The 24,910-nt window shown below is 35.0% G+C and overlaps 4 protein-coding genes and 3 long non-coding RNA genes across 8 annotated transcripts; 4 read left to right on the plus strand and 3 right to left on the minus strand.

Annotated features, from left to right (window-relative positions):
• The first annotated feature begins 1,837 nt into the window (after window positions 1-1,837).
• On the plus strand, window positions 1,838-4,272 carry LOC9317735 (serine/threonine-protein kinase BIK1). The gene is made up of 6 exons (XM_021027855.1): window positions 1,838-2,265; window positions 2,433-2,740; window positions 2,831-2,966; window positions 3,051-3,193; window positions 3,259-3,382; window positions 3,477-4,272. The coding sequence occupies exons 1-6, from the start codon at window positions 2,217-2,219 to the stop codon at window positions 3,899-3,901; spliced, it is 1,185 nt and encodes a 394-aa protein (XP_020883514.1). The 5' UTR covers window positions 1,838-2,216; the 3' UTR covers window positions 3,902-4,272.
• Window positions 4,273-4,684: 412 nt separating this feature from the next.
• Window positions 4,685-7,758, plus strand: LOC9315876 (probable dual-specificity RNA methyltransferase RlmN). Its single transcript, XM_021027854.1, has 10 exons — window positions 4,685-4,997; window positions 5,078-5,153; window positions 5,248-5,345; window positions 5,442-5,546; window positions 5,634-5,720; window positions 6,056-6,172; window positions 6,430-6,533; window positions 6,778-6,917; window positions 7,005-7,141; window positions 7,259-7,758. Exons 1-10 carry the CDS (start codon window positions 4,761-4,763, stop codon window positions 7,436-7,438), a joined length of 1,281 nt encoding a protein of 426 aa, XP_020883513.1. The 5' UTR covers window positions 4,685-4,760; the 3' UTR covers window positions 7,439-7,758.
• Window positions 7,759-7,975: 217 nt separating this feature from the next.
• Window positions 7,976-8,954, minus strand: LOC110229055. Its single transcript, XR_002332535.1, has 2 exons — window positions 8,766-8,954; window positions 7,976-8,202 (listed from the first exon to the last, which is right to left on the minus strand). It is a non-coding gene; the product is annotated as an uncharacterized LOC110229055 (long non-coding RNA).
• Window positions 8,955-10,505: 1,551 nt separating this feature from the next.
• LOC9315877 lies at window positions 10,506-12,014 on the plus strand. The gene is made up of 4 exons (XR_002332407.1): window positions 10,506-10,825; window positions 10,911-11,012; window positions 11,470-11,535; window positions 11,812-12,014. It is a non-coding gene; the product is annotated as an uncharacterized LOC9315877 (long non-coding RNA).
• A 386-nt stretch (window positions 12,015-12,400) lies between these two features.
• On the minus strand, window positions 12,401-13,630 carry LOC110228856. Its single transcript, XR_002332332.1, has 2 exons — window positions 13,292-13,630; window positions 12,401-12,724 (listed from the first exon to the last, which is right to left on the minus strand). It is a non-coding gene; the product is annotated as an uncharacterized LOC110228856 (long non-coding RNA).
• Window positions 13,631-13,768: 138 nt separating this feature from the next.
• LOC9315878 lies at window positions 13,769-16,631 on the plus strand. 2 transcript variants are annotated; one of them, XM_021029184.1, is made up of 9 exons: window positions 13,769-14,297; window positions 14,376-14,495; window positions 14,567-14,888; window positions 15,014-15,404; window positions 15,491-15,590; window positions 15,685-15,744; window positions 15,842-15,925; window positions 16,007-16,114; window positions 16,200-16,631. In XM_021029184.1, exons 1-9 carry the CDS (start codon window positions 14,226-14,228, stop codon window positions 16,506-16,508), a joined length of 1,566 nt encoding a protein of 521 aa, XP_020884843.1. In that variant the 5' UTR covers window positions 13,769-14,225; the 3' UTR covers window positions 16,509-16,631. The 2 variants fall into 2 exon arrangements, with proteins under 2 accessions (XP_020884843.1, XP_020884842.1); XM_021029183.1 differs by having other exon boundaries at window positions 16,004-16,114; window positions 16,200-16,622.
• Window positions 16,632-17,121: 490 nt separating this feature from the next.
• LOC9315879 (expansin-A4) lies at window positions 17,122-19,023 on the minus strand. Its single transcript, XM_021029185.1, has 3 exons — window positions 18,579-19,023; window positions 18,172-18,490; window positions 17,122-17,834 (listed from the first exon to the last, which is right to left on the minus strand). Exons 1-3 carry the CDS (start codon window positions 18,721-18,723, stop codon window positions 17,525-17,527), a joined length of 774 nt encoding a protein of 257 aa, XP_020884844.1. The 5' UTR covers window positions 18,724-19,023; the 3' UTR covers window positions 17,122-17,524.
• Window positions 19,024-24,910: the final 5,887 nt, after the last annotated feature.

Here is a 24,910-nt window from a genome sequence, read left to right on the forward strand (position 1 = left end):
AAAAACCTCTTTTCAAAAAATTGAGAAACGAAAAAAAAATGAGCAATGTGAAAAACAAAGTGTAATAGGCTTCACTTTCATTGTTAGTGGGCTTTTAGGCCTGTAGGTAATTACATAATCACTATCCAAACCGAATTGTCAAATACCTCACATGTCTCACAATCCAACTTTGGGCCACACGGCAAAATATATACATATTGTCAAGTAAAGATTTAAACCTAGCTATGTGCTCATAATTTACTTTACTTTTCCATAAAATTTGGAAAAGTTATCTGTAACATCCGATTCAACTAGAGACATTAATATATGCTTTGAATTTGTATAGATACTTGGAAGATCGAATATAGATACAGACACATGATACTACATAGGTACAAATACGTGTATGGATCATCAAAATTTATTTGAAATTATCTGTTTCAACTGTTGCAACAATCGAGTAGTCAATTTTATTTTTGTAACCATTAAACAAACAATTATGAAATATCGATGTGTTTTTCTAATCTGAAACGACATCTCAACCATAGAAAGCAAATAGTGTAGGTGACTTTTGTAGCCACATTATAACCGGAACAAAAGGTGAATTTTAATTTTTAGCTGTGTGGAAGACACGGCAAGTCCAAGTAGTACCTCCGTACGTCAATATTGTCCAACCGGCCGTGTCGAAAATATTTAGAGGAAAATCTTCTTAAGGCAATTTGGATTTTCATCTACAAAAAGTCCAAGTTATACCAAACAAAAACAGCGACTTGTAAAACAATACGCGACTCATAATCACAAACCTACCACCCAAGTCAAACCTATATTCCATTTAATGAATTCGTGATTATGACTTTTTTAATCATTTGAATTTATTACGTGATTAGAGACTAGAGAGAGCTTACGTCAATCTTTTGTTTATGTAAAAAACTTTGCATATCTAGAATAACGAGTTCCGTACGACAAGAAAAAAATAAACGTACATGACATCTCGATTTTCATTGGTGTCTACTGTCTAGTGATTTGATTTTCGAAATTCTACTGGTTTAATTATTAAAAATCCATGGTACAAACATTAATATAGACCTACCCACATAATACGTAATTTTCAACTTACAAACACAAACCACTTAACGTCGAGAGACCAAATAAAATATATTTTTACGACAAAAAAAAAAAAAAACGTCCATGTTTCGCTGTTGGTTTGTCGTCCCGTTAATGGTAAGGTAATCTTTCAGACACAGACAGTAACAAAACAGCACCAAAACAAGTAATTTGACTAAAATTTCTCCTTTTCCAAATTTCTGAAAAAAAACCTTTAAAAGGATATTGCCAAAAGATCTTAAAAAATGGCTCATATCATTTTGATCAAATGTTCTAAAAATCCCCGCCTAGACCCGATTACTCCCCGCTTAATCGCTAGGCCCACCCTGTCCGCCTCGATTAATGACTAATCCCTTAAAGAAATCAGTCACCCGATTACTTTCCGCCTAATCCGATTATTCCCCGCCTAATCCGATTATTCCCCGCCTAATCTTACATACCCCGATTATTTTTAGATTGCCAGTATAAAAAAACTTTTTATTTTTGTTATTCAATCATTTGAATTGGGAGTTTGTAATGTTTTACAATAATTTATATTCATATTTTAATAAAAATCATAAATATTTGTCTCAAAAATACATTTTTATGTGTTTACTGCAATTTTAAAAATAATATTGGATTAATATGTTTTCAAAATATTAAAATAACCCTAAAACTAATCCCCGATTAATCCCCGATTTTAATCTGATTTTCCGATTAATCGCTAGGCCCATGCCGAGCGCCCGACTAGCGCCTAGCGATTTTTCAAACAAGGTTTTGATCAAATAGAATCCAACGACCTTTATCTTTTCGCCGAACTAAACTTTTTTATTTGTGTCCAATTGTTTGACTTTCTTTCACACTACATCCACAAAGAAAAAAAAAGACCATTCTTCTTCTTCTTCTTCTTCTTCTGGTCACCCCTCGTGCCTCTCATTAACACCAAACCCAAAACACTTCCTTCTCTTTCTTCTTTCCGCTCTGATCTCTGTTCACATCTCTCATCTTTATCTCCTTTTTTTTTTTTTGCCTTGTGGGTCCAAAGTTTCTATATTTCCTCTTTCTGTTCTGTTTACATAATCCATATTCAGCTCAAGCAGCTGAAGAAGAACGATCAAGAACCAAATATAAGAAAACGAATCTGTTCTTAGCTGATGGGTTCCTGCTTCAGTTCTCGAGTCAAAGCCGACATCTTCCACAATGGTACCATCTCTTTGCTCCTTCTTATTTCCGTTTTTTTCAAGAAAATCTGGAATTATGCATCTCTCTGTTTTAATTCATGGGTTTGAGTCGTTTGACAAAAAAGAAGTAAATTTCGGATTTTGATTATGCTCCAATTTTGAAAATGGTCAACATATGTGTGTGTGTAGGTAAGAGCAGCGATCTTTACGGTCTAAGTCTCTCGAGTCGGAAATCGTCGTCAACTGTAGCGGCGGCTCAGAAGACGGAAGGGGAGATATTGAGTTCGACCCCCGTCAAAAGTTTCACCTTTAACGAACTCAAACTTGCCACAAGAAACTTCAGACCAGATAGTGTGATCGGAGAAGGTGGCTTTGGTTGTGTCTTTAAAGGCTGGTTAGATGAGACCACTCTCACTCCGACTAAACCCGGAACCGGTTTGGTCATCGCCGTTAAAAAGCTTAACCAAGAAGGTTTTCAAGGTCACCGTGAATGGCTGGTACAGTGTTTTCATTTCCTCAAACTTTGAGTTATATATGTGAATGTGTGTGTCTGATCTGTTGTAGTGTTGTGTTTTGTTGTAATTCAGACAGAGATCAATTACTTGGGGCAATTGAGTCACCCAAATCTAGTCAAACTAATCGGGTATTGCTTAGAGGATGAACACCGTCTTCTTGTCTACGAGTTTATGCAAAAAGGAAGTCTTGAGAATCATCTATTCAGAAGTGAGTCCTATGGATCATCTTATCTTTGATCAAAATCTATGTTCTTTTGTTTTTGGTTCTGATGGAAATGGTTTTGGGATGCAGGAGGTGCATATTTTAAGCCACTCCCATGGTTTCTACGGATCAAGGTTGCGCTTGATGCAGCAAAGGGGCTTGCTTTTCTTCACAGCGATCCCGTCAAAGTGATATACCGTGACATTAAAGCCTCGAACATCTTACTTGATGCGGTATGTAGAGAAATACATATTCAAAGAATTAGTACTTTACTGATGACTTTGTTTCCCTTAAACAGGACTACAACGCAAAACTTTCTGACTTTGGACTAGCTAGGGACGGTCCAATGGGTGATTTGAGCTATGTTAGTACAAGGGTCATGGGTACATATGGCTACGCCGCACCTGAGTACATGTCATCAGGTAAAAATCTATCACCTCAAATATGAATTGTGACTAGTTTGATCAAATATTTTAGAGCATAAGGATAATTGTTTAAATCCTTGTATCATTTCAGGTCACTTGAATGCAAGAAGCGATGTGTACAGTTTCGGAGTATTGCTTCTAGAGATTTTATCAGGTAAGCGAGCGTTGGATCATAACAGGCCGGCTAAAGAAGAAAACCTTGTGGATTGGGCTCGACCATACCTCACAAGCAAACGCAAGGTTCTCCTAATCGTGGACACTCGGCTAGACACACAGTACCTACCTGAAGAAGCCGTGAGAGTGGCCAGCATTGCTGTGCAATGTCTCTCATTCGAACCCAAGTCGCGCCCGACCATGGACCAAGTGGTCCGTGCCTTGCAACAACTTCAGGACAACTTGGGAAAACCGAGTCAGATCAATCCGGTTAAGGATACCAAGAAACTTGGTTTTAAAACTGGTACTAAGTCATCCGAAAAACGGTTTACACAAAAACCTTTTGGCAGGCACCTTGTGTAGGCTTTTTAGATTCGGAAAATCGGTCAAGCTGGTAATTGAGTTCCGGGATGGACATTTTTCCGGCGAGTACTTGAAACTGCGGAGATCCGTTTTCCACGGATTGTTCAGGACAAACCGTGCAGGTCGAGACTGATAATGGATACATTAAGTTTTCCGGTTACATGTCCCATACCCACAACCTTAGAGAACATGTTTAGCCTTTAGGTTAGGCTTCCTTGTGTGCTGTTATATCGAGTGAAGTATATAACTGAGGTATTTTTTACCTCTTCTGTTGTAACACTCTTGTATTTTTGTTCCTTTAACATTTGATGTAGAGATTTTCCTATATCTTCAGTTTTGAAATCCAAATTTGTTACAAGTAAAAATACTAATCAATGTGCAATGACCAACACAAATCCAAATTGTGTTTTGTTGGCTTCTGTAATTTACACAACAGATCACGTATACAAAATTTCTAGCAGCTTAATCTTAAAAAATTGATAAAATTTGAAATGTCATTTGAACTCCAACCTTTAGTATTGAAGCAAATGAAAACCTTATGAAACTACAATAGCATTAAACGACAAAAGGAAAGCAAAACGCAATCGTTTCACGATTTTGGTCTAGTTTGGTCCAAATAGCATTAAACCACAAAGGGAAAGCAAAACGCAACCGTTACACGATTTTGGTCTAGTTTGGTCCCAATATTACAATTACGGTTTAGTGAAATGCGTGCCGGTTCTTGCTTCTGCATTCGAACTGTGTGACGTTTATTTCACTTATCCACTTAGTGAGCGAAACTACTCGACTCGTAGAGTTGCAGAGAGGTTTTAGCCGCAGAAGAAAAGGGTTTACTCTTGTCTTCTCAGTGATCGAAGCTATGATGACGACAACAACCAATACTATGGCTATGCTTCAAAACCTCGTCTTTTCTGTTCCCATCTCTCGTATGGTAGTTCGGCGTCACTCCCTCGCCATTGCCGCTGCCGCCACAACCGTCGTACCGTCTCCGAAACCAGCCTCTGCCAAACCGGCGCGTACTCCACACGTGGACTCACATGTTCTCATCGGAATGTCAGAGCCTGAGCTTCAACAGCTCGCTATCAACCTTGGTCAAGTAAAGATCTGATTTTTGCAAATTAAGAGTTGAAAATAAGGAATTTGGGTGATTTAGCTGATAAAGTTCTGATTTTTCAGGAAGGGTACAGAGGAAAGCAGCTCCATCATCTAATTTACAAGAGGAAGGTTAATAAAGTTGAAGACTTTAGCAACTGTGAGTAAATTCTTACCAAGTTCTATGTTTTTTGAATATTTCGTCTTCCTTGACAGTTTTGCAAATGATTAACCAATTTTCATGATGCTTAAAGTGCCACAGACGTTTCGTAAAGAACTTGTGGAAGGTGGATTTAAAGTGGGAAGATCACCCATTTACCAAACTGTTACTGCCACTGATGGTACCATTAAGGTAACTTTGGCAATGTTGAGATTTCTCTCTGAAGTTTAGTTTGATCTAGTGTTTAAGGTTTCTAATGTTTTGTCTTTTGTTGTTTTTATCTTATAGCTTCTGCTAAAGCTTGAAGATAACCTGTTGATTGAAACTGTTGGTATACCGGTTCAAGATGATGAGAAGGGCATAACGCGCCTCACTGCTTGTGTCTCTTCCCAGGTAAATTGACTTCTTATTGTTAGAGATTTGTTTTTTTTGCTTTGCATGATTGAGTTTTATAGCTGATGTTTTGAAGTTCTGCTTTAGGTTGGATGTCCGTTGCGTTGCTCGTTCTGTGCCACTGGAAAAGGAGGGTTTTCAAGAAATCTTCAGCGACATGAAATTATTGAGCAGGTTTACTTCTATATTACCTCTTGTTTTCTGCATCTTATGGATTAGGTAAAATGAAATCTGTTAGAAGGAAGATTCTTATGGAATGATAATGAAAAAGAGAGCATGATACAGATTTATGAATTGGTGTTTTGGTCCAAGATGAAACACTTAGGATAAGATCTTATGTAGATTGTAGAATATCATTTGCAGAAGATTATCATTGTACCATATTTTGTTTTTACATCATAGAGATTAGAGACGCTTAAGTATTTAGAAACATGTTAAGATCCGGAAGAAGAATTTCATAGTTAAATGTAAATATGGCTTGTGTTTACAGTGTAATTTTAAATGTCTAGGTACTGGCTATTGAGGACGTGTTCAAGCATAGAGTGACAAATGTGGTTTTCATGGGAATGGGTGAGCCGATGTTGAACCTAAAGTCAGTACTTGATGCTCATCGTTGTTTGAACAAGGTAATATCTGCCATTAGTCAACTGCCATTTCGACATGGTTCTTGTAGAAATGAATGAAGTTCTTGCTAAGTATCTATGCACTGTAAAGTAATTGGCAAGCCGAGACAAAGACTTGACTATTAAAAATCATGTTTGAAGCATTAATACTTAATAAGATGTTCAAATATATGATTTATTTTTCTGCACAAATATTAGTTGCATAATGTTAAAACTATAAGGCTTAGGACTCACTCATGGTATGCTTTTCCTTTACTCAGGACATTGAAATCGGACAACGAATGATTACAATATCAACAGTAGGTGTTCCGAACACAATCAAGAAGCTTGCCTCTCATAAGCTGCAGTCAACCTTAGCTGTCAGGTGCGTCCTCACTCCTCACTTTCTGGTTTTATTCATGTGTTGTTCAATAAGTAAAATGTATCTTTTATACAAATTTCTTTTGAGTAATTTTACTTTACTCAGCTTTCTTAGGTCAAGATACCCCAAGCATATCATGAAATCTTATTTTCTAAGCATGTAACATATGCTGGATCGGTCTTTTCTCATTGATTTTCATTTTTTTATATGATTTACTCATTCTTGAGCTGTTCTTTTGGTGAAATAGCTTACATGCGCCAAATCAGAGTCTCAGGGAGAAAATTGTACCAAGTGCCAAGGCTTATCCGCTGGAAGCAATTATGAAGGATTGTCGTGATTACTTCCAAGAAACAAATAGACGAGTCTCCTTCGAATATGCCCTTCTAGGTGTGTGAGACTTGAGATAAACAAATTTTTTGTTCGTCTCTCTCATTTTATCATCTACTTTAACATAAGTTCACAATGATGATGTAGCTGGAGTCAATGATCAAGTTGAGCATGCGGTGGAACTTGCAGAGCTACTCCGTGAATGGGGTAAAACTTATCACGTAAATTTGATACCTTACAACCCGATAGAAGGATCAGAGTACAAGCGACCTTACAAGAAAGCGGTATGTTAATAACCATTAAGCACAGGCACTCTGTTTTGGGTTTAGTTTTGGTCTATAAACTTCAATAAAAATACAAATAAGTCAGTCCCTAATCACTTTTATTAACCAATTGTGCAGGTCCTGGCGTTTGCATCTGCGTTGGAATCGCGTAAGATAACAGCAAGCGTAAGACAAACAAGAGGACTTGATGCGAGTGCTGCTTGTGGTCAGCTGAGGAATAAGTTTCAGAAAAGCCCTTTAGTTACTGAGACGGATGGTCAAGAGTCTCAGCCAGCTGCAGAAGCTGTCTCGTGTTAATTTCCTTGATTGCACAAATCTCCGGTTTTGCCATTGGATCGCTCTGTACAACTTTGTTTTGGAGAGGAGACATGGCTCAATGACGAAAAGTGAAAATTGCCGTTAGGGTTGGTTGGTCAGTGTGCAACCGAGGATGAAGAGATTGAAGCACGTTTGAGAAGTGAGTACTTTGACGATAGCTTTATAGGTTTGGCCTATACTTATGTGATGATATACTTTGGTTTATAACTATGACAAGGGAACTAACTTAAAGTGTTGTTATTCAGTGAATGATATTAACAGATATCAAATCCATAAATTTCAGATAGCTTTCACACAAATTTTGAAATATAGTTCAAAAGGCCTACTGGATTTATCATTTTTCCCTTAAAACACGTGTTCTATTTTCATCTCTTTGAGTCAAATTTATTTGATGGTCTATACAATTGTATACTTTTAATAGACAAGGAAGCTTCAAAAATCTGTGAATGATTCCTTAGAAGCTTACGAATGAGTAGAGGAAACCTTGCATAATTGATTGAAACGTGAAAACCGAAGTAATGTATAAACATAAATTTGCTTTCACTATGAAACTGATTTCAACCTTTATACATAAACACATAAAATTACAAAGTGAAAAAGAAAACTAAATTACAAAGTGGATGGTGTATGTATAATTGGCTAATCTTCGTAACAAGTGGGAGAAGCCTCGCAAAACATCATCTTCTACTCTTTTTGCATATCCTCGAATATGTTTTGGTTCCGAAAACCAATTCTTGAAATTGCTGATACATATTACTTTCAATACTCGTAAATAAGAAGACTAAAGAAAGTAATTGTATCAGCAACTATTTTTTAGATGACTAGAAAATCACATTTAGTAGAGCACATGCAACACAATATGCATTGATTTCTTTTGCATATCCTGGAATATGTCCAATGCCTTTTCTAGTTCATCCATTACCACAAAGACCATTCCCGATATTTACCATTTTTTTACATTTGTAAAAACTCATGATTAGCTATGTTGGACTTAGAATAATTTTCTACCATCCGATCAACCATAGCTATTCAAATAATCTGGTGAATGGTTAAATATCAGTGGTGAATGGTTAAATACCAATCAATGGCCCATTCGCTTGTAGAGAAAAATCACAATAAAAGAGATCTCCGTATTCCAATGAAACCAAATACATAGAGGACGGGACGGGATGAAACTGACACATGGCTGGTGAAAAATGGACCGCAACATCAAACACAAGATCATGAACCTAACTTCTCTCAAACGGTATCCCAATCTAGCTCTAGACAACGCTATGCTTGCTACACAAAAGAAGGAAGAAAGTACCTTTCTATAAGACAAGACCATGACTCGATCTAACGGCGGAACCTGATCTAAGAACCCATCTCAACTTTTGTGTTAAGATGGAGTTACCGATCGTACATGCAGAGCTTGACGGCGCTCGTGTTTATTTTTTTGGTATTTGACGACAGGCTTAGCCGTTTTAGGTTTAGGTTTGTGAGGTTGATAATGAGTGACCTGGGTATATATATATATAGTCGAAAGGCCCCCTATTTGACCTTTTTTATTAGGTAAAGAGTACAAAGCCTTTTTCAGTCAAAATTGATGTACATGGTGGTAATATTATTAAAGTTGAATATATCTTGTCAAATTATTTAAACTCTGTATTTTTATAATTGGAAAAGAAATAAAGAATTTATTGCTTTTGACACTTTTAGAAAAAAATATTTGAACTTTGAATGTATGTAAAATACAATACTTTTTAGTAAAGAATATATTTATGTTTATATGAAAAAAGTATTCAATTTAGAGTACAATAGTATTTTAGTAAAGATATAACAAAAAAGGAAACAAATTGAAGTTATTTTATAAAAATATTCCTTGTTTGAATACTTTTCCCCCTTCTTCTCAATTGACTTTAATTATATTTTTACAAAACATTCAATTCAATTTTCTTCTTAATCGAGGAGAGAATCCAAACATTTCACTTTACATATAGGGTATATTTCATTATATTTAGAATATTTTGTATGATATATGTATGTATATTTATATGTGTCTAGTGTTACACTTAGCTACATAAGACCATACACATTGCAACACTCGACCAGCGGGTGTATGTAATTAAAGAAAAGGTAAAAATAATGCAAAAGTTAAAGAGAGAGAGACAATAGAGAGGTAGAGACGGGAATTTTTTTTCTCTTTTTAATGTTTCATACCCGGGTGTACTGCTACACTCGAGTCTCAACTTTTTTTTCACTTTTTGTATTTGTTTTGAGTTTTTTTAATACATACACTCGGCCAAAGGGTTCGCCGTTATGTATGCCCTAACTGTTTTAAGTGAATCGGTTGATTGTTCTCTGTCAATAGCATCAAAGCACTCCAAAAAAACAAGTATCATATTCATGTTAATAAATCTAGATATTGAAATTTTAACTGAATGTTCTAACCTGGGAAATAAAGGATCTAGTGTTGAGGAAAAATATGATGCTTTCCTAGTTGGGTGAAACATGTATAGTAAAGTTCGGTCTTTATCTGCTGGATAATGGACCTGTGGTTACACTGAAGATCCTAATCATTTTAGTCCTTGTCATTTACTCCATCGCTTCATATGCATTCTATGACTTTTACATAGTCATTCTTGCCTCCTCCATGCTAGGATTAAATATTCGTCTTAACTAGATCCATTGTTTTTTCTATAAACGAAACTCTGTTTCTATTAAAAGCATTAGACATTCAAAATGTTAGTCATTAATGGGCCAGTGGCTAAGCAGCCCAATACACATCAAGAGGAGAACCATTTTTGAATCAGAAATAGCCCAACAATTGCTGTATCAGAAATAGCCCAACTTTTACTAGATCCATTGTTTGTTTTATTGAGTTTTTACTTGGGTTAGTAGGATCCTAAGACCATGTACATAGGAGAACTTTTAAGAGTATCATAAGCCAATTTATTATTTTTAAATAGACCAAACATGTTTTATGGGTCTGATCCGTATCATCCCAGTGAAACTCATGATACTGGGTATCATGTGACTTGGCAGGGCGTGATTGGTCGCAGAAAATTTTTTTGCCGACAGAAGAGAAAAAAAAAAATCATTTACTCTCTCTCGATTTTTTCTCTCCTCTCTCACGGCAATTTGCCGATTTCTTCTCAGCTCCGGCCGGTACGACGTAGATCTGTCGCCGTGGAGAATCGCAGTACCAAACCAATCTCCCTGTGAGCGACGGAGCTGCTTCGGTTAGGAATAACAGAGGAGGAAGAAGCAGTTGTTGTTGCTGCGATTGGATCTCTAGTTACTTTAGTCTCAGTTTCATTCATGGAGGACAATTTGCTGCAGCTTGAGAACGATATCACCGATGAAATAAGCTTTTCCATGACCAAAGTAAGGCATCCTTATCTCACTCGCAAAAAATTCCATTGTTTCTATGTTGAGAATTCTGTAACGTTTGTTTCTTTTCTTGAGCCAGGTCTTGTTGTTCTCGTGTCTGGAACCACTTATAGACATTGCAGAACATCAAGCTTGTGCTTAACGATGATGGACTGAACTTCAAGCTTCTCCATCGTCCACGGTAATGTTCTGTTCTTTCATCCGAGAAAAATATGAAGGGACGTCGTGTTATAGCTTGAGAAATACAAGGTTGTTGGTTTAGATTCATAGGATTGGAATCAAGAAATAGATTTGTTTGATTGGGTTTGATAAGAATGGGTTTATGGCTGCAAAGTTTCTTGGTTTTGCTGAGCGCACACAAGGTGTTTGATAAATTGCCAAAGAGAAAAACGGATTGGGTTTATGCAAATTTTAGTTGGCTGATGGATGAGAATCAAATAGTGAGTAGGTTTTAAGGAGTTGTGGAAGATATTCTTCGTCACCATGAGACAAATTAGAGGAGTTAAGTGGGTAAAGAAACCCGGATTTTTTTTTACATCTAGTCAGGTATATATGTGTAATTTCGCTATAGGTTTTGTTTTGAAAATGAATCTTTTAGACTTGAAACGCTTTCTCAAGCTTATGACTTGTGGATATAGGGAGAGGAACTGAGAAAGCAAATTGGTGCAGCTGCTTATATCGAGTGCAGTTCCAAGACTCAACAAGTAAGTTCCCTGACTCAAGAAGTAATGTTTTGGTGAGAATGTTAGAATCTTATGATGACTTTACTTTGGTTATGTTGTAGAGAGAAACATGTAAGATCTTCCTTTTATTTTCCACTTTCTCCATTTTCATGCACCACATGGATATAACCAGTTTGAAATGCAAACGAGTGATTTCTTGTATGAGCTTATCCAAAAGACTAGAACATGTTCATATTTTAGCTCATCTCTTATTTTCTGAATGTACTAAAGTATGCTAACCCTCTCCTTTTTTCCCAGATTCCATGGCCTAAGCCTCCTACAAAGTGGGACGACTTCTGTGTTCTATAGTTTGAATGTACTAATGTTTATTTGGTTTGAAATTGTTCTTGGTTCTGTTTCTTAGGTATACTGATCAGTTTATACTTTATTTTTGAAAGGAAACCAAGTTTTTTTGGATTGTAATATTACATTTTCTAATCTTATGTTTTTATATATTTATTTTTGATTTTGCAAATAATTTTTTTTTTTTATGATACTTAAACCAGTTTCACCAATGTAAACAAATTTATCAACAGTATCATAAAAAATCTCAAACAATAAACAAACATTAAAATTAATACTAAAAAAATGTTAATGATACTCATAGAGTATCAACTATGTGCATGCTCTAAATCCTTGGACTCGGTGGAACTAGTTTTTAAGTTCAACGATTCTGATTGGATTAAATTTTCGATGCAGTTCAAGTGTTTATTTGATTCCATTTCGTATGAAACTTTTCTCTGTGTTTGATTTTCAGTTTCAAATGTAACTAGATTAATATTTCTAGGAAAACACAAACTAAAGCCACACAAGTTAATACAATCGATATGTATAGCCTAGTGAGAACTGCAAGAATATCAGAAGTAGATAGCAACGAAACTGATTATTTGATTTGACAGTGAAAGGTATAAATAATGAACAAAATAACTTTTACTATTAATAATGAAACTACAAACAACAGAAGACTCGGCTAAAAGGTACAATGATCAAAGAAAATTACAAGCGAAGAAGTGATGTATAAATGATCTTATATATACCATCTTTAAATCCCCCATCTTCCTTCAATGTATTTGCTTCAAGTCTTCCAAAATCACAATGATGAATATCCTCAAACATTTCTCTTGTAATTTCTTCATCACACAACCATTTACCATTACTCTTTTTGCATATCCTCGAATATGTTTAGTACAACAAAAGATAATCAGGATCATATTACTCTTTTGGATAACCTCAAGAGTGTTCACTACCACAAAGATTATCAAGATCCATCTTACTCTTTTGCATATACTCGAATACCTATATAGGATTAATAACCTATGTTTCTACCATCCGATCAACAAGAGCTATAGCTTTTTTGACGTGGATAAGGCTGAAACATAGATGTATATCCCATTTCTACCATCTGTTCAACTCAAACTACCCTCTATAAATCTCCCCTTTGAGACAAAATCCATTGAACATAGTGTTTCAAGCAACACGAGTTCAAAAGCTAACCAAGTTTCATCATCTGGAAACTTGACTTTCTCAAATACATAGATTTCAAATAGTTTGAGTATCACCATTCGCTTGGAGAGAAAAATCACAAACCCATGTCGTTTCGACTTGAAAGGAGCAGTATGTATTCCATCGTATTATCATTAAACCAACTTGTCAATCCTAATCTCACTCCCAAACCCAACCTAGAGCTATAGAAGATGCTATGCTGGCTACTCAAAGGAAGGATTAGCTATAAAAGTACCTTTCAGTTTGACAAGATGGTGAATCAATCTAACAGCAGAATCTGAAAACCCATCAGTGTAGCAGCAGATTCGGACCTCTGAATCCAACACAACTGTTGTGTTTCACCAAAAGAGGCTCTTTTCTCGATCTTTTGTAAGGTTACAGATCGTAGTTGCAGAGCTTGGCGGCGCTTAACTTTATTTATCTTCTCTCTTTTTTTTTGACGTCACGCCTAGGTTTAGGTTTCTGAATAATGAGTGAGTTGGATTTTATATTGGTATCAGGACAAGATCCGATTACATTTTCATGTTTTGTCGCGTAACCTGTTTGAGTTGTTTACTAAAGAAGGCTGGGCCAAGATTAATTTCTCAAGTACGGCCCAACTTTGGTTATTTTTCTTAATTAAGGCTACTAAAACATATCAATATTTTCACTAAAAATAATATGAAGAAAATTTAGTTTTTAATGAAAATATTGAGGTTATTCTTCTGTAAAGCTTTGAGCAAAACTAACATTTGGTAACAATCAAAATCAAGAGGATATAACATTTGAGGTTTTATGTTTGTTTGCACCAATATATAACTGGTTAAGCTAATATCACTCGTTAAACACAAATCATTATGAGAAACAGATTGTCTCTACGGTGATGGGATTCACGTCATGGCCACCTCTAAAAAACTGTGTTTGTAATTATAATGCGACTCTACTCTTTTTGGGTTTTTCTTTATCTGAATCTGATCCGCCGTTATTCCGGCGAGTCTCATGTGACTTACATTATCCCTTCTTCTTAACAACTTCAAGTGACCAAAAACAAAAGTCAATAACTGTTTTAATAATCTTGTAACTACTCAATTCTCCGAACCGACCCTTTTAATGGCTCCCACGTTTCACTCTAGTCATTCTCTTTCTCTACTTAGACCCTGTTTCCTTCTTCTTCTGTTTCTCTGAAACTCATGAAATTTGAGGAACTACTCATGGAAGCTTCACAGCAACAAAGCAACAAGAGACATGACTTAGAGGAAGGAGTAAGCACCTTTGATCCTAACTCAAAATCTTTATACCAACAGTTACTTATATGAATATGAATGTTTGTGTTTATGTAGGTGATGCATCTTAAAGAGAGACTAGAGGAAGAAGAAGCAGTAAGTAGAACTTTACGAGCTGCTTTTGATGGCTCTATTGTTTCTCTCCCAAGTCTCTCCTCATTGTTTCTTCCACCTCAGGTAAAACTAATACTCATACCTCTAACTATATCTTAATGATCAAACAATTAACAAATTTTATTTCCTAACAGTTTTCCGAGCTTATACAAGAATTAGCCGTCGTGGAGGCAGAGATTCTTTGTCTAGACCGAAAAATCGAGGAGCTAAAGCTTAAACTGTATTACGAACAGAGACAAACGCAAGAGATGCAATTGACCGAACAGAAGAGGACATTGGCAAGACAGAGCCATGTGAGACAGAGTACTTTGCCACTAAGACATGATCTTCATCAACGATCTTTGTCTCATTGTTACCAACGTTCTACTCTAGACACCGCCTCAACAACTCATTCAAGGCTCTCATTTTCTTATGCTCCTGATTTCTTGGATACCACTTCTTCAGGTTGCTTCACAGGTAAAGTAGTTGCTTATTCCGAATGTTTTCCAATAAGCTGCACAATAAGTATACATGTCCCAAAACCGGGAAAAAAATACGAATGCTCACATTTCACTGATCAAGGTCATGGTTTTGGTGGACAGATGAATTTGATGCAGTATCGAGGATGCAGATGGGTAGAGTAAGAAAAGGGCTTCGACTTGTGGAAGCAAAAACAAAGGACGACCCAAACGAAGTATCTGAACAACTCATCAACTGTCTTATAGGCATTTACTTGGAGCTCAATCATGTTTCATCAAAGACCAAAGGGGATGTCTCGCTTTCGAGAAGGCCCTCTTCTTGTAGCCGGAAATCAAACACATATAGTTATTATCAAAATGCAATGAATCTTGATCCTTATCACGTATTGCAAGACTCAAGCGGAGGAGTCACCAGAGACATTGGCCCTTACAAGAACTTCATCCACATTTCAAGAAGTTCTATCGATGTGACCCGTTTCACCCATTATTGTTCACCGGCTGTTCCACGCTTGAGGTATTGTTCTTTTATATTCTGTGAATCCACCATACAAAATGATCTCATCAAATATTATAATTTATTGACGCTCTGTATGTTGGCAGTATTTTGATGGAGAAACTATCGGAGGTAGATTTGAGTTTTTTGACCTACAAGCAAAAACTCGCCTTCTGGATCAATATCTACAACGCATGTATCATGCATGTACGGCCACATTTACAAAATACATTATTGAGATTTTTAATAACATAACACACAAAACTTGGACTTAAAATCGAATTCTATGTTCCGATGATAGGCTTTTCTTGAGTATGGGTTACCATCATCACACAATAGACTACTTACCTTGATGAACAAGGTAACTTTTTTGATCAAAATCTCAAGAAAGAACTCTAAATGTTATAAATTGTAGAAACTTTTCAAATCTAATGATGCCCTTTGTAATTTATTGGCAGGCTTCACTCAACGTAGGTGGCATAGTCCTCAACGCTTTGGCGATTGAACATTTCGTCTTGCGGCATCCTTGTGAACCAGAACATGTAAGTGCATTCCATCTCAATTCATACCTATAAATAGAATCAATTGCCAAAAGAAGTTAATCAACATCTTCATGCAAGAAGGACTCCCTTGACGAGAAAGAAACTCTCCTGCGACATACTTATGGTTTAGGATATTCAGAGCCCAACGTGACATTTGCGCTTTGTCGCGGAAGTTGGTCTTCACCAGCAGTAAGTGTTCAAACATAGTTGATCTTTTACACGATTTCTTACTCAAATATATATGAATAAATGAGAGTATTATTTTCATGTGCAGCTTAGAGTTTATACAGCAGAGGAAGTGGTGAATGATTTAGGAAGAGCAAGAGTGGAATATCTAGAAGCTTCCGTGGGTGTTTCTAGCAAGAAAAAGATTGTGGTTCCACAGCTTCTGCAATGGCACATGAAAGATTTTGCAGATGATATTGAATCCCTTTTGGAATGGATCTATAGTCATTTGCCTCGATCAGGCAACCTAAAGGGCATGATTATGGAATGTCTAAAGAGAAAAGCAAAAGTTCCTTTAGCTAAAATGGTAGAGATTCAAACATATGGACACGAATTTCGTTACTTGTTGTCATTATAAACATGAGAGGTCCTTATCTAGAATAGAATAACAATGTTTGGTAACTTCTCTCACGGATGTACACATTCTCGTTTATTTGCAATGTACAACAAATATAATATAGTTTCGTATGAACACTTTGACAAAAGAAACGAGACAAAATTAATATTCGAGAATCCGAAATGTTTGAATAACAGCAGCGAAATTTACTCAGATGCTTTTTTCATCAAATAAATCAAACCCTTGTAAAGTTGAGTCATATAAATTATTTAAAATATATAATGGAAATGAGTATATACTTTAGCTAAATTTGTAAGTGGACAAGACATAGACATGTTCCGTTCATATCACCAAAAAGGAAAAATGAATTAGACGACTTGTGGACTTATGGTTACGTATTGCATCAAATGCTGTCGGGAAATACTTTTATTTACTTCTTAATTTCATCGGTCAAAATCAATCCCACTTATTAAAGGCTTTTCATAGACCAATAGCCATTGAATTATTCTTGTTTCTCGTTCTACTACACTACCAAATCTAAGTGGGATCCCCGTGGATCTAACACTAACGTGCATCAACTATTTGGTAATGGCTAGTTAGAAATAAACCACAAGATTAGTAGTAGTAGTAGTACTGTATAAACTATTAAGTATCAATAACACAACCATGTTTAAGATTACACGAGATTAAACGTTACAAGTTGTAACTTAGAACCAAACATGTAAAATACTTTAATAGCTGCGGGCTGTTACAAAATTTTCTCACAGCCTCTTCAGCTACTCACTTTCTCTTTCTCTCCCCCCATTTCCCTTGTATCACTCACAATTACAACACCAAACCCAAAAAAAAGAACATTAAAAAAAAAAGTGAAAACACACACAAAAGTCAAAGATACTTTCCCCTGATTTTTCTCTCCTTCCCATATATAAAATTTAGAAAAAAAAGGAGGAATAGCGAAATTAGCGGAGAGTTTTCTTTTGTCTCGAACCACTTTAATTTTTCGATTTCCTCCAAATTTTTGCTTCTCGAAACTCGCCTTAAACCCTGAAATTCTTCCCGACAAAGGTTTGACCAAACTGCCAGTTAGAAGGAACCATGTTCCAGGAAGTAGATGTTCTACGGTCACTGCCTGTGACGCGGAAAGAAAGTGACTGACCAACCAAAACAGCATTAGATTGCCAGTTTTGTCCCCAGTTCCTGCTCAAACTCATCCAACCAGTCCGTGAACCTTTCACACTTGCCCTCACGATGTCTCCTGCTCCAGCCACGTTAGTGATCAGAACCAAGTTGAAGTAACGGTGACCGTTGATTGTGAACCTTATCCCTCCTCTCTTCCTACAAGGCACTCTACAAACAAAACCAACATTTCACACTCGTTTAGTCACTCACTTAGATATCAAATGTAATGATTAATTTGTTCATTAGAGACAGCAAATAAACTAAAATTTAGGAAAATATCATCAAAATTTGATTTTCAAGGACTTAAAACTAAGAATGTTCAACTATTAGTTTAAATTTTTTAATAGCAACTAAAAAGTATCATTTAATTAAGCTAAAAGGTAAAATAGAGAACAAAATGACCTCCACTAATTGTTTTTAGCCGTTTTATCTAAATTTGTTTTAAAGACAATTATGGTCTTATGATCTTCTAAATATTGCCAAGACCCTAGACATAGATTTGTACCTGCGGTATGAGACGGGGACAATGCCCGCACGATATTGAGCGATCTTGAGGAAGACAGGCATGGCTAGATCGAAATGTTCACGTGGCGGGTTGCACCATCCTCCGTTGTCGCTAGGCTGAGCCAAGTTTGGTGGGCAGAAATTGGTTGCGGTGATGAGGATCGAAGGACTACCTGAGTGGCACCATTGAGGGTCATTGGCGCATTTTAGCTCAAAGCAGGCTCCACAACTCATACCATTGTTAAACAGCGCCGTGCTCAAAGCTGCCGTGTTGGTACCATAGCCTTGGCTGTATAGGTTACCGTAACCACAAGCTCCTCCTGTAATTAGTTAAACCCATTTTGTTAATAATTTTTTTAAAGAAAACTTTACTAATAAAGTATTTATGCTCTGTTTTTATGGACTGACCCATTGTGCCGGAGGCGTCGCTGCCACCGTAAAAAGTGGCGTGTGCGTTTTGCCATGCGCTGCCGGAGTAGACGCCGGGAATTCTAGCGTCGGCGAGGCTAAAAAGGACAAATGTGGTAAAGAGAATTGCTAGTTTAATAGCCATTTTGAGTGTAATTTACTAAAAAGGAGAGTTCTAAAATTACTATGAGGATGATTCTTAAGGAGAAAATGAAGAAAGAACAAGAGCGCTTTCGAGGTTGCGCTCTTGTATAGAGAAAGAGTTAGGTTTGTTTGGAGATGAGAATGGTGGAGGAAGAAGGAGTGAGGTTCGGTATTTATGGAGGGAAGGAAACTCCAAAGTTAGAGAGTAAGAGAGAGATTGAGAGATAATTGGCTAAGTTCTAATTTCCTTTTGTCAAAATAAACTTTTAAAATAAGATTACTATTTCTACGTAAGGTGGAGGTAGGTTTGTAACCGTTTTGTCATTTTTTTTTAATGTAATCTAAATTTTTTCTAGATGATATAAACTTACAAATATTTTATCTCATTAATCTAAAATTATGTATGACTTAGAAACTTGATGCTAAAAAAAGTTCGACAAAGAATAACGAGTTGACTTATTTGAGGCGTTTCATACTTAGGCTGAGAGTTGATATTAGTTTATTTTATGCAGATATAAATTATGTTTGTTTTGCTGACCAAATAAAATGCAAACATATATATATATATATATATATAAGCCTTAAATATGTCTTTTGACTCTGCTCGTTTTTATATAACTTCTTTCCTTGCGCGGGTACTCTAGTTCAGCCTTTAAGGTGAATTGTCTTCTGCAAATACCATGAATCTGCATTCAGATTCTCTCTTCTTTTCAAAAGTCATATTTCTAAAGTAAAAAAATAATTGAGGGAAAAAAAAGTAAAAAAAAAATTATACAGAAAAACTAGTACATTTCTATCAGAAATATGGGTTCATGAGTAAGTGATGTCATATATAATAAGAAAATGTGTATACAAATTTCAAACAATGCCCAAGTGTGTTTAGCTCAAATGTTATTCAGTGCTATCCACTCCAAGTTTAAAATTTAAAATTTGGAGAGGGATCGTTTACACTTTATAAATCCGCCGAAAATGAAATCTGGTCTACGATAGTGAGATATAAGAAAACAACAACAGAGCAATTATCCAAAAATATAGGAGTATGAGAATATGCAATAATAAGTGTTGAGTTTTATTGGTTAATTTTTTTCAAAAAGAAAAAAAACAAGTGTGGTCTATTATTACTAATCGGGTTAAGTGAAAGGGAGAAGAAATTTGGTTTGCTTGAAAAAACAAGTTGTAGCATCAATCACGAATCACGAATCACGAACGGAATTTGCTAAGCTCAACAGTATCGCCATCATTACTTTTTAACCTTTTTTTTGGTCCTAAACCCTTTTTTAAATTTTCATGCATGCCATTGCCATTTGCCACTACTTTTACATCTTTAATTTTTCCAAAAACTCAATACTAACCTCAGTTATTAATCATTAGTATATATGATAAGTAGTTGCATTTTATAGATTTATGTTTTGATTCAAAAATGTTTTTACCGATTGCCGCCCATTTATTTACCCCCTAAATTTCAAGAGATTTCATTTTAGGATGTAGAGAAAAGACTCCCACTTACAACAAAGAAGAAAGTGATTTTTTTAATTAGAAACAAGTTTCAAAGAAAGAAAAGCAAAAAAAAAATGAGGACCCATATTGCCGCATTCATCGGACCACGTATTGCGCCGTGCATTAGCCGTACGTAAAGTGATATACCCGACCCGAACCGATATCTCTCGGACCTATCCGGTCAATGTTTTATGTCACGAAACTGTCAAAGATTTACATTTAAAGAGAAAGCTTTCGCCAATTCTTAGTTCTCACGTGACAAAGGTCAAAGCTTCATATCTCCCTCCACTCCACTATTCAACATTTCTTTACTTAGCCATATGATAAAAGTATTATTAAGATGGATCCAAGAATTTAAACATCCAATAAAATATTGGACTCCAGATAGACATAATTGTCGATAATTTGAATGCCACGAGTGTTATATAAATAGAATTTGTGATTATATTATTTTACTAATTCAAATTCTCATAACTAGTTTTGTGTGTGTTGTATTATAAACATAACTAGTTAGTTTGAAAACTTAAGAAGTAATGGACGACTTTAGCGTTTCTATTTATATCACATTCCACTCCATTTATAATTAAGTCACATCTCTAAACTACTAGTGATTAGTTTTTGTAATTTAGCTACATGATCATATTTCTTTTTTCTTCTTGTTGAAAAAAAGAACAAGCACACTAAGTCACTTTAATCTTTATGCATCGGCGCGCCACCATCATCAAAAACATCAAAACCTATTAACATTAGAGCATCATAAGTGTCAACTTAATATCGTTAGTTTACCTAATAACAATAATAAATGTCTTAATCGTAAAATTTAGAAAATGAAAATAAAAGCGGTCAAAATTTTTTTTGAAAATAACAATTTAAAGAAGTGATAATATTATAATTGAGAAAAGAGGGAAAGAAAAACAGTTAAAGAGGCGGTGAACGTGAGAAGAGGTTGTGTCGAGGATGGCGATGACAAGGCATATCTATGCACCAACCAGATCTTCTTGTATCTGCCACGTCATCCCAATCTGTGCCAGCTTCTCACATCTGTTTTTCTGTCTGATTTTCTTAGATTGAATTTCTAGATGATTTTTTGGTTACCGACGTTATTTAATTCTTCTCTTCCTCTAGATGATACGTGGATATATGAATATATCACGTATATAGGAGAAATGATGTAAAATGTGTTCATCTCAACTTCAACCAAAAATATTTCTATTTTTAGATTTAATTTTTGCAACCCCAAATTAATCACAAAAAATATAATGTGTCTATTAAAGTAAGTTTTATTTTGGCCATATATTTATATTATATACGAAAATATAATGTGTCTATTAAATGTTGTAAGTTTTCTTTTGGCCATATAAATATTTGCCGAACTCATCCCGGCAACGTGTTAGTAAAAATACAATATTCAGTATTATTGTTACAATTTATTGTTTATATGTACATCCAAAATACACATGCACGCATAGAAGCCTTTATCAATATGAGAACACAAATGCTCTTGCATGTGAATTAAGTATCTACCACTCCTCTCCCAACAAATTCACGTCTTTACATTAATTTCGTGTCAGCATATAACATTTATAATATTCAGTATTTTTTTTTTTTTTCATAAAGAGCAATTCCGACTCAAACCTGGCTAATCTTTCAAATGGTTTGGGATACCTCCGGTTAACAAAAAAAAATACCAAATGATGGTCTTGCTTAATAATACCAAATAATATGAGCAGGGGATAGTGTGAATGTTCATTGACAAGCTTATATAATACTTAGGCGTAAAACATAAGTACGTGTAGATTGCTAATTGAGCTACATTCAAGCAACACATTAAATCATTACCAAATTCTTTTATTAGTGAAAGTATAATTACATCGTGCATCTAGTTTATAAATTCTTATACAGATAATATAATATATTTACATAATAATTCCGTCAGTGAACAACATACCATTTGAAAACCTCAATGAGAATGAAAATTTCTATATGCCCCGCCGATCATTTGAGTGAGCAATCATCTATTGTTTGTTGTTTACAGTCAATAACATGTATGTAAGAGTAAAGAGTAAAACCTACTCATCAAGTTTAGAAATTGAGAACAATTGGATCCATCAATCTTATACGAGAGGGTGGGGTCATGAATCATGAGTTGATATAAGTGGGAGAAAGAGAATTTGTATGCCAAAAAAAGTTAATTGAGACCACACATGCTATGTCCACAACCACATTGTAAGAAAGATTCCCCTCGAAACCTAGCAATAAAAACAAGGAGATCTACAGTTATTTTTTTCAAAAAACTCAGTACACAAATAAATAAGTTAAATCAATATTTTCTGTTGACAGCATCTTTACTATAATAGAAAACATCGTTAAAATTTTAAATGTATTATAGTTTGCACTATTTATTAAGGTTGAGAGCATGTATAATCTTTATATCAGTTATTTTCGATACTAATTAAATAAAATAAACGCTACATCATATTTTCCAGTGGAATTTTTGGGCAAGCTATGGTGACATATTGGGGGTCTGTGTCTGAAAAAAGAAGTGGATTCCTTTGAAACCACCTCATGAGGTCATTAGAAAGAAAGAAAAAGAAGAAGAAGCAAAACATGTCATGTAGAGATTGGTGATATCAAAAGAAGAAGATCTCATGACTACATATGTTAAAAGGGTTTGAAAGATTTCATGATGTTACGTTCGAAGAGGATATGATGACGATATGCAACGCGAGGAGTTTTGTCGCTTCATGGTTGCTTTAGCATGGTTTATTGTTCTGTCATATATTTGAAAAAATTTCTAACAAGTTGATAAGAGTGAGTTCTGCACCGACACTCATAAGGATAGACAAATGGTGGTTTAATAAAAATATACAAGTGTTTATTCAACAACGAATTTGGATTAATACTTATGAGTCTTGATTATTATAGTACTTAGTTGATTTATAGGGCTACGAGTGATATAAAAACTTGTATGGTACCAACTTAGTGTTGGGCTAGTAGTGAGAGTTAGGTCCTTCCAAAAAAGTGTGTAGTCTGGTCTTCTTGATTTGATTTTCGATCGAAAAGAGTTGTTTAGTTCACACAGAAATGTAAGGACTTCGGCTATAATTTGTTTTATTAATTATGTAAAGTATGTTAAAATTAAATAACTAAAATTTTATGGTTTTTGCTACTACTACAGAATATAGATAAATCATGAAATTAGTTGATTATATAGTATAATTTCATGAAATACAATTTTTAATGGACCATCTTTTAAAAAATATCATCAAAGTATATAGTCGCATGCCATAATATCAAAAAAGAAGAAGATTGCTTAATATCCTTAATGAACACTAAGTTATAAATAGATAGGATTTTTATTATATTCGACGTCGATAAAGATTGGGTATTCTTTTACAAGAAAATGAAAGCTAATGTCGACAATTTGTATCTGAGTTAGTAGTAGTTTTGATAATAAACATGGAGTGATTATATTTTTACAAACTATGCCGAAATTTTGGGTACTTTTACAAATCTCCCAATAAGATATACGTAATTTGAAATTGATCAACGCACTAGTATAGTTTCCATCGCGCATGCCATAGCTAATTTGAGGCTCTATTAAGATAAAAAGCAAATGTTCGATAGCGTAATCAATCATTTAATAAAATCCCTTAATTTAAGGTTAAGGGATTGGACCAAAAAGGACCATTGCTAAATTTGTGTCTCCCATTTACATGCATCGATGTCTCGCACTCATACTGATTAGGCTTTACGCAACACTCTCTTTTTGCCAAAGATTAGATCCCAAGTTTTGTCACGCAAAGCAAAATTTGGAATCCTATATTTTTCATTTCATTGGATTCCTATATTTTTCATATTTATGTATTTATATGCGAAATAGCAGATGAATAATTTTCTCTTAAACATTATTTCAAAGAAATTTTGACTATTTATATATTGTTCCTCTAGAAATTCTACGAAGTGAATGCATGATTGACCCTTTTGGGCTACTGTCAGTCTGTCAGAGAGATACTGGAAACTGTTGAATTCCGGTTCCATTAAGATTCACACATTTTATGTAATTGATTATATTAACTACAGTAAGTGATTTTTTTTTTGTTTGTTTTAGTACTACTAACAAGTAAGAAGAATATATCAAGCTTTACTAGAAGTGGTGACTGGAATATCTTCTTGATATCTTTATTACGAAATATGAGCGCGTTGAACGTACGACGGTGTTGCTTAAGAAACAAGCCAAGTTATATATATAGGACATATATTGATTTGCTTTATCTTGAAAAAGTACCTATCAACTAACTTAACCTCCATGACGTTATCTTTAGTTATGTTCACTTGTCTCCATTGATGATTTTCTTTAACTTAAGATTCTCAGAAACCAACATCACCTTTGTTCTCATTTTGGTTTTGTTTGACATCTTGAAATAGATTTTTTTTTTCTTTTCCTTTTGGGCAACTAACTGAATATTGTTATTACTTAATTATTATTATCACTTCAAAGGCAGCACAAAAAGTGAAAAACAATTTAATTAGCAATCGAATCAAGTAGACCATGCCAAACTTGATGAATCAAAGACGTTTTAGAGTTGTAAATTTGTAATTGTGAAAATATATCATTGTGATATGTTGGCCTTGCTAAGAACGTGTACACTGTACTCTTCTCTTGCAGATAAGAGATCTAAGGATTCCAG

The sequence above is a fragment of the Arabidopsis lyrata genome (genome assembly GCF_000004255.2).
Source record: "Arabidopsis lyrata subsp. lyrata unplaced genomic scaffold ARALYscaffold_4, whole genome shotgun sequence".
Lineage (NCBI taxonomy): Eukaryota > Viridiplantae > Streptophyta > Magnoliopsida > Brassicales > Brassicaceae > Arabidopsis > Arabidopsis lyrata.